We start from the raw sequence: 15,727 nt of genomic DNA on the forward strand, positions 1-15,727 counted from the left end.
GAGAGAGAGAGAGAGAGAGAGAGAGAGAGAGAAAGAGAGAGAGGGAAAGAAAAAGAGAGAGAGAGTGAATAAAATATATATATATACATAAAATGAATTGTGTTTTTTTTTTTAAAACAAGTTAACTTTTACTTTTTACGACATTTTTTTTTTTTATTTTATTTATTTTCTTTCATCGAGTTTTGTAAAAAAAAAAAAAACAAAATGGAAGGTCGTCGACGACGAATAAATAATTTTACACCAAATACAAATTTTTCTTTTTTTTTTTTTTTTATCAAATTAAATAATAATAATAAGTAAAGAATTAAAAAAAAAGAAAAATTCAAAATTCAAAAAGAAAAACGTTGAAAAAAAATAAATAAATAAATTGAAAAGGTTCCTTTTTGACGTCATGAAATAAATAAATAACACACATACAAAAAAAAAAAAATCCCACTTGCGTTTTTTAAATTTCAACCGTCGCGCATTCGAAACGTTCCGGAACGACGACGTGCGTTTGAAAGAAAGAAAAAACGTTACGAACGAACGAACGAACTTTTTTTAAACGGATATTCGTGATTGAGCCAATCAACCTACTACGGGGCTTATACCGGAAGTTTTAACTGACCCACTTTGATAAGGTTGTCATGTGCATTTTTTTCACATATATATATAAATTATTAATAATGATAATAATAATAATAATAATAATAATTCTTTTTCATCTTTTCAAATTTATTTTTTAATAAAATTTTTTTTATTTAAAAGAAAAAATAAAAATGGCCGAAACGAAAATAAAAGTACGCGCATTACGATTACTACACTTTGTATCTCTCTCTCTTCCCCCCCCCCCCCTCTATCTCTCTCTGTCTCATTACATTTTCGTCGTTTTTATTCTACTAGAAAATTCTATTAAAATAAAAAATTTTTTTTTTTTTTTTTTCTAAATAAAAGAAAGTTGAACGAAATTATTTTTAGCAAACCTGATAAAACAATTTATTAATTGCTCCTGGTTATAATATTGTCATACGACGACAATGACGACGATGATGATGATGTTAATAATGGCCTCCTTTTTATTAACGTATTAATACATTTTTCCCTTATTAATAATAATAATAATAATAATTATCGACACATTAAACGCACTTACTCACTTTTTAATAATAATATTAATGATGATGATGTCGACGTAAAAAAAAAACCGAAAAATGATAATTATTTTAATTAAATGCAAAAAACAGAAAACGAAACGAAAAAGAAAAAAAATGGTAGAAATAAAAATAACCGTTGATAAATTATGATGATAATAATAATAGTAGTAGTAATTATTATATGTAAATGTGCTATCTATTGATTCTCCGCGGCATTTTTTTAATATTTTTTTGTTGTTAAAAATTAATAATCACTGTAATAATTTTTAAAATTAATTAATTAATTATTATCGAGAGTAAAACTGTTAAAAAAAACGAAAAGAAAACGAAAAAAAACGAAAAAATTTTGATTTTTCGACTGTTACACACACGGATTGTGTTATTCGCGGTGCGCGGTGTTGTCGAGTACCGTACCGTCCAACGTTTGAAAATCAACTGGCAAATAGCTCTCGCATTTCTTCGCAGTAAAACTCACCTGACGCAAAATGGCAGATATCAAACAGTGCAAGCAACATTGCAAAAATTTTTTTTTTTATCGACTTCGATGATGATAATAATGGCGACGACAACTCGTATGTTTACGTATATTTATACGAATTAATTTGTTTTTTTCTCTTTTATTCACATCAACAAACGAATTTTTTCCCATTTTTACGAGAAAAAAAAAAAAAAAAACGTTTCCCGGTATTCTCTCTTTTTTCCCCCCCTTTTTTATTCCCTTTTATGTTTATTCCCGTATCACATCGTGAAAATAATTATACGTAATATTTTATATACGGTATAATAAAAACAGGTAAATAAAAATAAACGAAAATTTAGATGATGATATTAATAAAAAAATATATATATATATTTTTTTTTGTTTTAAATATTGGTTACGGCGACATTTTCTACTTGTGTTACGTTTTCCCGCTTTAAATACGCATGCTCGTATTTTTACATAAGCTAAACATGATTTCTACTATTAAAACAAAAAATAAATACAATCATATAGATTCTACAGTGTTGCCAACTTGAATTTATCGTGGGATTAGAATATTTCTACCGTTTTGTATGTACTACGTGAACGAGTAATTCGCAATGGTGAGAATCATTTTTATTTTTTTATTTTATCCGTTTTTTATTCCGACATCCGATTCGTTTTATCGTTGATTTTATTTAATTATATAATTTCATCATCGAACGTCTTTAAAAATGAGTTTTATACGCACTTTAATCATTTATATTAACGAATATATTAATTGTTTACAATGCCATATTTTTAGGGTCGTGTTAGGACGAAAACTGTTAAAAAAGCAGCTAGAAATATCATTGAAAAATATTACACACGTTTAACATTGGATTTTCACACAAATAAAAGAATATGCGAAGAAATTGCCGTCATTCCTACAAAACCATTGAGGAATAAAATTGCTGGGTAATATGGTCACAGTCAGCCATTACACTTTTTCTTAATACAATATTATTATTAAAATGAATTCATTCGCGGATTGAAATCCACGTTTTACATTTATCAAATTGAATGTTGACTTAAATACTCTATTTATTTTAGATTCGTGACGCATTTAATGAAAAGGCTACGTCACAGTCAAGTTAGAGGTATTTCAATAAAACTTCAAGAAGAAGAACGTGAAAGACGTGATAATTACGTACCGGAAGTATCTGCACTTGAACATGATATTATTGAAGTAGATCCAGAAACTAAAGATATGTTAAAGATGTTGGTTAGTATTTTATTTTCATTCGATAAGAATAGAAACAAGAAAGAGTTTTTACAAACATTCGACATCTCATAACCTTTCACAACCCTAGATTGTGATACAAATTTTCTTTATATAATTTAATCACCTTACTAAAAAGTATCCTAATAAGGTTATAAATGAGTTTAAATTTATAAAAATGAAAAGGAACAGCGAGTTTTAACAAAAACAAACAATTTGTCAAAATTGCCAATATGTTTCGAGTGATTTAACAATAATAATAATGATGTTATTTTGATTTTAGGAATTCAGCAACATCAGCGGTTTGCAACTCACACAACCAGCTGCTCAAACTTTTGGACGAAGACCTTAAAAAAAAGTTTTTGTATCAATCATGTTTACATTTTAATATAATAAAAAAATTATTAAAAAATTGTTTTCTATATATTTTATCGACAACAACATTATCATCATCATCATCATCATCATCATTCCTGTCAACATTTACAATTGTTATAATTAAAAAAAATTATTTTTTTTTAGTTTTGTTTTCACTTTTTGAGTATTCGACAAAACATTTAATTACAATTGGAGAAAGAAAAAAACATAAATACATTAAGTAAAGTTTGTTATTTAAATATAAGAATGATTGATTGATTGATTGATTGAAATTAACGGTTATTATTTATAATAATTCAAAAAAAATTACATAACGTACATTATTTCCAAACTTCCTTTCTTGGTGTGCATTTTAACTGTCAAATAAGTTGGAAAAAAATTTTTTTTTTACTAAGCGACCGTCATAACAAGGGTAAACTCATTTCACTTATTTTATTAACGTTTCGAACTAATAATAATAATGATAATAAAATTATATTTAATTTAATATTAGTTGTTGCAAAATAATTGGCAAAAAAAAAAAAAAAGAAAATTTATCAAGGAGAAATCAAAGGTGAAAGGAAATCGTTCCAGATTTTAATAAAAAGAATTAAATTAAATTTTTAAACCTTGCAAAACAATTGTTGTATACATTATTACAAGGATACATAATAACGTTTATAATATTATTTCTAGAATTTTCTTTTTCTTTTTTTTTTCAAAGTAATTATATTAATAAAAATTTTTTTTTCTTTCTCCTCATTTAAGAAAACAACAACAATTCGTTCATGTTGTTTTATAAATATTTATATATGTAAATAATAATTTTTTAATCTTTAACACCTCATTTACTCCCTCTCTCTCTCTTGTTTAACAATCATTATTAATTCAATTCCATTAATTTATTTTTTTTTTCCACGTTTTATAATCTCTCGAAAATTTTTTTTTTCTCATAATTTCATACGTTCATATTTAAATTTAATGCTTACCTTATCCGATTTCCTAATGTGTATTTTCTCCAGTAATACATGTTTTTTTTTTTGGAAAAAAATGGGGGGAAGGGGGGAGGGGTAGAGAAAGAAAAGGAAAGGAAAGAAAATTTTTATGCTTTTGTCTCATAAGAAACCAACCAACCGGAAACTTTTTATTTCACTTCCCGTTAATTTCGATTTTACCGATAAAAAAAAACGAATTAAAAAAATTTAAAATAAAAAGACACTATTCACACACGTTATAAATATATATAAATCAATTTTTTTTACGATAAAATTTATAATTTTCCATTTACTTTTGTATTTTTAAAAGACGACCACTCGCGAATGTTAATCGTTTGAAACTGAATTCATTTTAAAATAATTTTCAACGTTTTGACGCGAAGAACACTTGACCTTGTAAACTATTTCCGCCGGATGTTACAAATCAAAACGTCTCGTGAATAAAAGAAAAATTCCTACGTTTAAAATAAATCCACCTCTTCTTCCCGAATTCTTTAATAATAATAATAATAATATTACTGATGAAAAAATTTCCCGAAAATTTTCATTTAGTCCCTCCTACCACCACCACCGCCTTCCTTCATCATAATCGATATAATCTCGCCGTTACTTCACGATTTTCCGCTTTTACGCGAAATACAAAACTTCCGGTCGAATGGGGGTGGAGGGAGGAAGAGGAGAAGAGGGAGAAAGAGAGAGAGAGAGACGAATATATATGAAGTAAAAGATAAGAAAATAAAATAAAACGTATTCGAATACATTTTTTTTTTTTTTTCTTTTTTTAAATGAAGTCAAATTTATCGATAAAAATAATAATTATTATTATTATGCGTGTGCACAAATATGTATATATATATATATATAAACATATACATAATACATGCATGCATACATGTATATACATATATATTAAAAAAAAAAAAAGGCGGTCATTTTGTCGCGAAAAAAAAATTATAAAAAAAAAAATTTTAAAAAATCGAAATTTAATCCGACATTTTTTCGACAAAACGCGACAAAATGACCTAATCAGTCATAACTCGAATCCGGTCGTCACCATAAATCCACCATTTTTTTATTTTTTATTTTTTCTTTTTTCTTTTTTGTTTATTTTTTTTTAAATTTTATTTTTACATAATTATATTATTTATTTATTTATTATTAATGCGTGTTTTATTTATTTTTTTTCTATACCATATATCATTATTATTTTATTTTTTTTTAATTTTTTTTTTTTTACACCTAAGAAAAAAAAATTGCATTTTTTTGATTGATTGAGTTGTTTCCGTTTCCGGTTTCGGTTTAAATTCGATTGCGAAATCATTTTCTTTTAGAAAATCTGTATATATATACATACATACAGCGAATGGCACTAAGGTGGAGGGAGGGAGGGAGGGAGGGGGGAAAGCAGAAAGAAAACAAGTACAAAGAGGGTACGTGATAAGGGAAACGCGGGATAAAAAAAACTCTTCGAAACTGCACAGAGAAAAAAAAATCGAAAACGCGGATTAAGGATAATCCGACGATAATCCTTTCGTATGATCCACTTTTAAAACCGCCAAAAATTTCGTTTCCTTTCTTATAAGAACGTGAAAGAATTCGAATGTGATGCACCTTTCGAAATCAGTCATTTGATTAAATTAATCATGTGATGTTTAAAACGAAATAATAATAATAATAGTAAAAAAAATTCAAGGAATGATCGTTTTGAACCTAAATGCTACAGCAAAAATTTAATAATAATAATAAAAAGGAAAAAAATGGCGGACTTGATTGATCGATAAACCTGTAAGAAGAAATACAAAATTTTCCGAGTTAAAAGCAGACGACAATTCGACACTTTTTTTTTTTTATCATTTCCGGAGTTTCATCGTTTCCCTGACTAGAAAAGAATTCGATGCAATCGATACTATCGAATCGATCGATCCAATCGATTGATCGATTTATTCAACGGATTTTTCAATTTCGGTCGATTGAATCTCCCGTCGGGAGGAGAGAGAGGGAGAGAAAATTTTTTTAAAAAAACGTGGAAATAGTCGACCGCGCGCGCGTGTGTGTGTGCGTTTAAACAACCACGACGTCATCAATTTTATTTACTCTATGATTTTAATTTTATCACTATCGAGAAAAACAAATTAAAGGAACCGAAACCTAAAAAAAACGAAAGACGATAAAAAAAATGCAACTTTTTCTTCTTCCTCTTCTTCTTCTTCTTATTTTTTTTGTTTTGTTTTTGTTTTATGACTAAATACTGGAAGCAAAGATTTGGTTAACATGATTTTTTAAAAAGAAAAAGAAAAAGAAAAAGAAAGAAAAGGGGAAAAAAAATTATTTTATCCAATCATTATTACGATTTCTCTCTCTTTCCGGTTTCTCGCAATTTCATGGATAATAATAATTTTTTTTTCTTTTCTTTTCTTTTTCTTTTTTCTTTTTTTTTCATTCGCCTTATTATACATCATCGTTTTTTTTTTTTTTTTAGTTTATACATTATTAATAAAATGTCTTTTCTTGCTGTCGGGACAGTTTAACTCACGATCGATCGTCAATAATAATAATAATAATAATAATCGTTTGATAAAAAAAAAAAAAAAAAAAAAACGTTTTTTTTTTAAAATGGCGGATCGCGGACCGTTCATCGAAAAACTAAAAACGCCGTTCGTTATTATTACGTTCGAGGGCGACGTTCGACAACGACGGAAACGGAAACGGAAGCTGTAAATTTATATTAATTTACTCAAGAATTAAGTGGAATGCTTGCCGTTTGCTGTAAAGAACAAAAAAAAAATTTTTGCTTCCGTTCACGAACTCGACTTTTGTGAAATAAAAAAAAAAAAAAACGTTCGAGATTATTTTGTTTTTTTTTCTTATGAGCAACAATCTGTTTGTTTTGTTTGTTAATATATTAAAAGATTTCAAACTCACCAAAAACGACAAACGACAAACGACGACAGGCGACAACAACAACAGCCGCATGTATCATCGATATCGTCGTAGCCGATTACGAGTTTGAAAATTTTCATCTCAATCTTCTTGACACACATTAAATACTTTTAAAAAAAAATTCTCATTATCACATTTTTCAATTATTATTATTATTATTATTATTATTAACAACATCGACTCGAACATTAAAAAAAACTAATAATAATAATAATAATAACCATAAGAAAAAAATTAAAAAAAAAAAACAAACAAACAAACAAACGAATAAAAAATTTTTAAAAACTACCCGACAGCAAAAAATTTTGGCCACGTGATTAACAATAATTTAATAATAATAATAATAATAATAATAATAATAATAATAATAATAATAATAATAATACGGGAAAATATTGCCAAGTGATCACACTGCGGAATCGCATTAATAATAATAATAATAATAATAATAAAATTCGAATGAATTAATTTAATTAAAAAAATTATGGCAACGGTTTAAAAAAAAAAAAAAATTTAATAATAATGATAAGAAAATTTCATTCGAAAACAAACAAACAAAAATCAACGACAACGACAACAACGATAATAATAATAATAATAATAAAGCAATCAGTTCGAACAAAAAGAAAAAATTTAATAATAATAATAATAAAGTTTAAAATCCACTGGTTTTTTTTTTCACTACGATCATCGTCGTCGCTCGCTTGAGTGTCTTTTCACTTGGCATTATTTTTTCACATTTTATACAAACGCACACGCGCACGCACTCACGCACGCACGCACACGCACGCACACCGTGACCCAAAGTAATTTTATTAATATACAACGTACATTTATAATTTAAATTATCATCATCATCATCATCCAACAACATACACAACTATGATTACAATATTTTATTTATTTATTTATTTATTCGATTGATAACAACGACCGCCATGATAATGATAATTAATTAATTGTTACCATCATCGTCATCGTCGTCATCATCATCTTCACTATTATTATTATTATTATTATTATTATCACCATCATCATCATCATCATCGTCATTTCGATTGCCATTATGTTCAGTTCGATAATATTAATTACATTTTGACGTCACTCGTAACTTTTTTCTTTTCTTTTTTCTTTTACTTTCAGTTAATTACCATTTAAAAAAAAAAAAAACAACAAATACGATAATAATAATAATTAATAATAATAATAATAATAATAATAATAATAATAATAAAACGATTCAACATTAGTGAGCGCCATGTCTTCATCGGTAAATCCATTTCGCTTATTAATAATAATAATAAAAAAAAAAAAAATTAATAATGTACAAACAATTTAAAAATTAATAATAATAATAATAATAATAATAATTTTTTATCTATATGTATATAAATATATATATATATAATATACACATATATATATATTTATAATCAATGAGTGGGGGGCCCACTCCCCCCATCACGTTACGTCTCACGCCCTTTTTTTTATTATTAATAATAACAATAACGAAAATAATCATAATAATAATAATTATAACGACGATAGCATTAATAATAATGAAAACATTAAAAAATAATAATAATAATATAAATAAAAAGAAGAAAAAGATAATAATAATAATGATAATATTTATAATATAATTTCCAATACGATTAATATTTTATTTATTTATTTATTTTTTATTTTCATTTTATTTTATTTAATTTTTTTTGTTAATAATTATTTATGTATTTATTTATTTATGTATTTAATAATTCAAATCAATCATTTTTTTTTCGTCGATGAAATATATATATATAATTTTTAATTATTAACTTTTTTTTTTTTTTAATAATTTTTATTCATTCATTTATTTATTTTATTATTTTTTTTTTTGTAATTTTCTATTTTATTTTATTTTTTTAAAAACTATAATAATAATAATAATAATTAATAATTTAAATTTAAAATTCAACCGATTCAAATAATAATAATGATAATGATAATGATAATAATAAAACAATAAGGGAAAATCTGTACACAATCGCGTGTGACGTAACGTTAAGTGAGATGGACCCCACACGTCATTCAACCACAACCAAAATTTTATATATATATATGTAAAAGTATGACCGAAAGAAAGGGACACAACGCTTTTCTCCTCCTTTTTCCTCCTTTTTTCTCCTCCCCCTCCTCCTCCTCCTATTCCAGGTTTTCTCCCACCCCCCTTCTTCTTCTTTTAATTAAATATTTACTTAATTAACTATTTATTTTTTTTTTAATATAATAAATTTTCGATTTATTTATTTTGGCACCGTTAGGTAAAAATTATTTATTTTAAATAAGTTTAATAAACGATCGAGAAGGAAGGAAAAAAAAAATAATTTTTTTTCGGGACGCGTGAAAAATGAATTAATTAATTTTAAATCGCCCTCTCCCTACCCCCTTATCTCCCACTCCCTACCCCCTTTCTCTCTCTTTCTCCAGGCGTAAAATAATTCGAAACGATAAAAAAAAAAAAAAAGAAAACGTAAATTACAAAAAAACGATAATCAATCGATGATTCGTTACATCGAGTGATTATTAATTAATTAATTAATAATAATAATAATAAATAAGTTAATTTAAAAAAATCGCCGTCGAGTGCCTGCCACTCCTCCGTGCTTGGAATTGAGGGGAGGGAAAGGGGAGGGGAGGGAAAATAAAAAAAAAAAATCGAACGGTTAAACGAAATTAATGTGCGTTCGTGCGCGCGTTCAAACCAAAAATCGCCAAAAAAAAAAACGAAAAAAAAAAATTTAGAAAATTCGCAAATAGTTTTATTTTTCCTTCCCTCCACCTCCCTCCCCCCTTTTTTCCCAGAAATTTATACCGTTCGATTCGATATCGATACGAGTTTTCAAATACCCCCTCCCGTCGATTCCACTAAACGAAAAAGATAGAAAAAAAAATACGAACAAACCTGAACTGCGTGATCCGACGGATTTCCCTCCCCTTCTTCCCTCCTCTTCCCTCCCTCTTTTCTTTTATTTTCCCGGAGCAGCGACAGCACCGACGGCGACAGCAGCAGCACTCATTTCATTTTTCACTTTTTTAATACTGATATCCGAAACGCTATGAAAATGCATGTGTGTGTGATAACAACAACAACGACAACAACAATAATAATAATAATGATTGCAAAAGGAAAATTTTTCGTTTTTTTTCCTCCCTCCCTCCCTCTCTCCCTCTCTCCGAATTCATTGATTAGATTAGCAGTAGACGTTATTAATTATTTTTTTAATAATAAGCCGTTTCGTCGTATTCCGACACCAATTTTTTTATCCTACTCAATTTTCCGTGTAGGTAGTAGAACCTCTTTTTCTCTTCCTGATAAGTTTTGTCCGCCAGTCTGTCGTTATACTCGGATTTAATGAGCTTATTTAAATCCTGGAAACAAAAAAAGGAAAAAAAAATCGTGAAAAAGGGAAAAACATGAAAAAAAAAAAAAAACCGGGAAGGAATGAAAATTTCACTCGTTCCCGACGGGATATGACACCGACAGTTATTTTTTCACTCCGGAAGTTTTTCCCACAACCGAAAGAAAAAAGAGAAAAAAAAGAAAGAAAGAAAGAAAAAGAAAGAAAAAGAAAAGTTTTTCAATTTTCCATTTTCAACGAAACGAATCGAACGGGACGCGTTCGGGTGTGACTTGAAAATTAAACGACCCGAAATGAAATGAAATAAAATGATAAAAGGGAACGAACGCGTGAGCGTTCGCACTTTTCCTTTCTTTCTTTCTCTCTCTCTCTCTCTCCATCTTCCTCTTCCTCTTTCTCTCTCACTCTCTCTCTTTCCATTTTTTTCTTACCCTGAATTCTTTGCTTGTTTTATCGTGTTTAGAGAGTTCATCTTTTAGTCTTGAAAATTTCTGCGTTACTTTATCCATGTTCGCGTGCAAAGCCTTGTATTCCGGATAGCAAGATATGAATTCTTCCTTGTATTGACGCCTCTGTGCGTCGTTGGTAATTGTCGTGTATTTTCTGTCGGAAAACAAAAAAAAAAAACAATCATCACTGACGTCATCAAGATTACGTAATAAAAATAATTAAAATGAAATGAATGAAAATGGAACGTCGCGGCGTTCCGGCAAAACTTTTCTTTTTTTTTTTTTGCGTGGTCGTCGTCTCCTTTTTCCTAAGAATAATGGGGGGAAAGAAAGGAAAGGGGGAGGGGGAAAACATGAACTGACTAAGCCAATCCACCGTTTTCCCTCGGGAAATTCCTTTTTTTTTTTTTCTATGAAATTGTTAATAATATCATTAAACTTTGGGATTATCTAGAGTCAATGAACGTACGTTCGTTGTTGATGTACGTTCGTTTTTTTTGTTTTTTCTTTCATTCAATTCCGACGGGGACTTTTTGTTTAGAACGGATAAGCGATAAAATTTATAAAAAAATTTGATAAATACGATGACTTACGTGATGTAGTCAGGGACCGTGTCCGATGCGGACACGGTGTTCTCCTGAATCGTATCCGAATTCTGGTATTTAGTTCTCGTATCGGAATAATCGTATTTCGACCTCATGGCTTCCATTTGTTGCTGAGAGCTTGTCACGGTTGCGGGGCTATCCGCACGTTTCACACTCTCCTCAAGCTTTCGGTCGTACATCAATTTTGTATTATCATTTAAATAATTATTCATACCCATTGTTTCTTTCACTTCGTTCCCACCGTAATTATTATTATTATTATTATTATTATTATTATTAGGTCTTTTATTAAAATCACTAGCAACACTATTAGATTTTTTAGAATCACTAATGTTTTTAGCTACGTAACCCCGATCTTCTTTTTTACGCAAGTCTTCTTCCAGTCGCCTGTTTCTCCTATCGTCGAAACCGTAGCCCGCGTTACTGTTGTTGTTGGAGTTGGAGTTGGCGTTGGCGTTGACGTTCGTGTTGACGTTGTCAACACCGTAGGGTCGGTTTCGTACGTTAACCGGCGGCGTTTCCTCCGCATCGTCATCGTGGTGATGATGATGATGGTGGTGATTGTTATGGTGGTGATTGTGGTAATTGTCTATGACGGATTCCTGAGGAGGCCTGTAATTATCTACCTGTGGTTTACAATAGTGAGAAATCCTACGTCTCTTGGACTGTATTCCGTCGGCTCCTTCATGGTATCCCGGACGTTTGGGAGCCCCTTGAATGATTGACGGAGGGCTTCCGGGATGAGTGCTGGTTGGCGATTGACCACTTCCCGTACTCCCAGTATCGCTACTCCCCGGAGGAGTTAAATTCTGAGGTTTACGCCTTAAAAAAAAAAAAAATGAAAATTGAAAAATGAAAATGTTAAACGTCTATTGAGAAATTTTATTCACCTTCAAGGTCAAATTCGAACAAAAAGAAAAAAAATTTGCAATTAATCGAACAATATTATTGAGCTCGCGATAAATAAATTTTCTTTCGTATCAATATTGTTAAATAATAACCTATAGTCGTCAAAACCCAGTCTTCGCCTTTGGCGAAACGTACTTGACCTGCATTGGCAAATTGTATTTAACCTCCTTCAATTATTCCCCTTTCAGAAGAAAGGATCTTATTCTTATCTCTCTTTTACCTGCCAATTTGCCAACCATCACCACCACCACAACCAACACTTACCGTCTTAATATTTGCCTATCTTGATCCGTGTAAAACGGCCAGTCCTCTTGAACGTCATTCCATATTCCCCTAATGGGATGAAAAGCGTTATCCGTTCCTAATTTGGCCACCTGAGACAGTACTTGCGGCAAAAGTTTCCTATCTTTTTCACTTAGTCCATCTAAAACGAAAAACTTTTACCGTCAGCTTCAACCAAACCAAAAAGAAGAAGAATAAATAATATATATGTGTAAAACAAATTGTCATCGGCAAATACCTCGACTCATTCTATCGCATAACTCTGGCTTCTTGTACGGCCTGAGAGCCAACAAATGAATCACTCTTTCCCTGCAAACAAACAAACAAACAACAAACGGTTAAAAAAAAAATTCAAATATTTTATAACCGATGTAAAATTATTATTATTATGTTTTTTCCCATACCTTAAAGGCCTCCGCATGATTTCAGGATTTCCTGATTTTTGAGCATGATTATTTGATACTATTCTCGAATGAAATGGCTTTATTTTTGAGGGACCTGTCACGTTGGGATAAGACCTAATGGGATGAGATGAAGATCCAGGTACTTTACGCCGAAATTCAGCTTCGTTCGATATAACTTGAGTACTGCCAAGTCATGAAAAACGCAGAAAATTAATAATAATAATAATAAAACAATCCGCACCTTTCTCCCTCCCTCTCTCCCTTCCCTCCCCTTTCCCCTTCGTTTCGACGTACCGATTTTTCTTCTGCTGCTCTTCAACTTCAGCCATTCGATTTCTCGTGGCTTCGTAAACATCTTCCTTGGCTTGAATGCACATTGTGTGAGACAAAGGTCCGCATGATTCGAGAGCTCGGCTCCCTTTGCTTTGCAAGCATTCGAACGTTCCCTCGTCGGCATTGAGACTTACGGTAAAATTAAAAATCTGTGATCGTGAGGACGGGCCTTGCAGTGACGGTATGGTTAAATACTGTAAAAAAAAAAAAAAAAAAAAATGATTTTTATCAGAAAAGAAAAATAAAAAGGTTGCACGTTTTACAAAAAAAAAAAAAAAAAATCGATCGCAATACGTCGCCTAAAGTGCAGCGTAATAAATAAAAATAAGAAAAAAAAAAAAAAAAAAAAAAAAACCAGAACGAGAAAAGAAAGATTTCGAAATGGCATTATTAGAAAATCAATTTTTACATATATCTCGCTCGCTCGGCCTTGCGCATTAAAAGAAAGTAAGTAAGCAACCAACCGACCGACCGACCGACCAAACAACCAAACAACCGCCAGATAGTGATTGTCATTCTCTATGTTAAAATTAATGGATTCGACACGAGATGTAAAAAAAACTACATTTTTCTTATTCTTTTATTTTACAAAAATTCCGACGTTAAACCAACTCTCGCGTGCGTGCGTGCGTGCGTGCGTGCGTACACGCACTCTACTCGAACGCCCCCCCCCTATTTAGAATTTACCGAAAAAAAAAAAAAAAAATCCAGTGACGGAAACGATGCGACGACGATCGATAAATAACTTGTTCGACATCTCCTCTTCTTATCCGTCATCGTCATCATCATCATCATCATCATCATCATCATTATTATTATTATTATTATTATTATTTTACGTTTTGTTTTTTTTTTTTTTTTTTTTTCAACTTAATCCGTGAAAGCTAATATTTGACGTCGCATTATAAAAAAAAAAAATTAAACAGGTAAAATTAAAATTTTACTTTCATTACTTTGAAAGTGTCCCGGATAAAAAAACGTTATCATCAAAAACTCGTAGTGCCAAAGAAAAAAATTCCGTTCGATCGGGGAAAAAAAATCGTTAAAATCGCTCCGAACGTGTTTCTGCCCCCCCCCCTTCTCCCACGTTCGTACGTTCGTTCGTTGATTAATTCGCAAATTAAAAAAATTTTTTTTTTTTTTTTTTTTTTGTCTTTTACGTGTATGAAAAAAAATTTCAACGAGGCGGAATAAAAAAAATTTTTTAAACAAAAATTGAGTTTTTTTTTTTTTTTTTCCTCTTGCGTGGGAGGAGAGTACGAAACGTCAGGAAAAAAAAAAAAACGCGAAGGAGCACAGAAACGAACGTGGAAAGAAGCGAACGGGGGAAGAGAGGGAGGAAGGAGAGAGGGAGGGAAGAAAATATCGCAGGAGAAGAAAACGAGGGAAAAAGCGGAGGAAAATAAGTAATAATAAGAAGAAAAAAAACCTTCTCTCGTACGTTCGCTCTTTCTCTCTTTGATTTTATAAAAAAGAAAAACCTTAAATTTAAAAAATCGTACATTTCTTAGACTTTTTTTTGAAAACAAACCAACGGTTCTGCTACCACGAACAAAAAAAAAAAATATCCGGAAAATATCAATTATTACTAAAAACGTGAACAATACCAAAAAAAAACAATGGGTCCTCCTTCTCTTCCTCCTACTCCTCCTTCCCCTCCCCTTAACAATCATTATCGATAACGTAATTTTTTTTCATTACTTTTGATATTAAAGCCCTTCGTAATTATTATTATTATTATTATTATTATTATTTTTCTAAAATTACGAGGAGTTCCTGGTATTAAAAAAATTTTTTTAAAAAAAAGAACAACTTTTCGTACACGAACAAGGTTTTTCCTCATTTTTAACGGACTGACCACGCGGCTCCTCCGTGGCTCCTCCCCTTCCTTCCCCTCCCCACCCCTCTTTGATCCGTATCAAAGTGAGCATTTAAACTTTTGAATCATGAGCAACAACTACAAACAACAACAACAACAAATTTTTAACATATATTTATATATATATTTAACAAAGCAGCCTTGATTTCGCATTTTAGGCCGATTATGAAAAATTTTTTAAATTTACGCGAATCAACGAAGGTGAACCGCCGCTTTATCGCACCTTTAAAAAAAAATTCTTTTTCCCCCTCCCCTCTCCCTCCACCTCCACCTCCTTCATCTTCATCTTTCTCTCTTCTCACTCCTCTCATTTTCACAT

The 15,727-nt window shown here is 30.1% G+C and overlaps 2 protein-coding genes across 2 annotated transcripts; one reads left to right on the plus strand and one right to left on the minus strand.

Annotated features, from left to right (window-relative positions):
• Nucleotides 1–2,213: 2,213 nt before the first annotated feature.
• Phum_PHUM019130 (40S ribosomal protein S17, putative) lies at nt 2,214–3,206 on the plus strand (the record flags this gene model as incomplete). The annotated part of the gene is made up of 4 exons (XM_002422808.1): nt 2,214–2,216; nt 2,399–2,550; nt 2,686–2,857; nt 3,138–3,206. The coding sequence occupies 4 exons, from the start codon at nt 2,214–2,216 to the stop codon at nt 3,204–3,206; spliced, it is 396 nt and encodes a 131-aa protein (XP_002422853.1).
• Nucleotides 3,207–10,407: 7,201 nt separating this feature from the next.
• Nucleotides 10,408–13,967, minus strand: Phum_PHUM019140 (uncharacterized protein; the record flags this gene model as incomplete). The annotated part of the gene is made up of 9 exons (XM_002422809.1): nt 10,408–10,557; nt 10,979–11,150; nt 11,623–11,830; nt 12,239–12,423; nt 12,775–12,934; nt 13,031–13,101; nt 13,197–13,379; nt 13,491–13,658; nt 13,939–13,967. 9 exons carry the CDS (start codon nt 13,965–13,967, stop codon nt 10,408–10,410), a joined length of 1,326 nt encoding a protein of 441 aa, XP_002422854.1.
• Between the last annotated feature and the right edge of the window lie 1,760 nt (nt 13,968–15,727).

This window comes from Pediculus humanus, genomic scaffold (assembly GCF_000006295.1).
Source record: "Pediculus humanus corporis 1103172107372 genomic scaffold, whole genome shotgun sequence".
In the NCBI taxonomy this organism is placed as follows: domain Eukaryota; kingdom Metazoa; phylum Arthropoda; class Insecta; order Psocodea; family Pediculidae; genus Pediculus; species Pediculus humanus.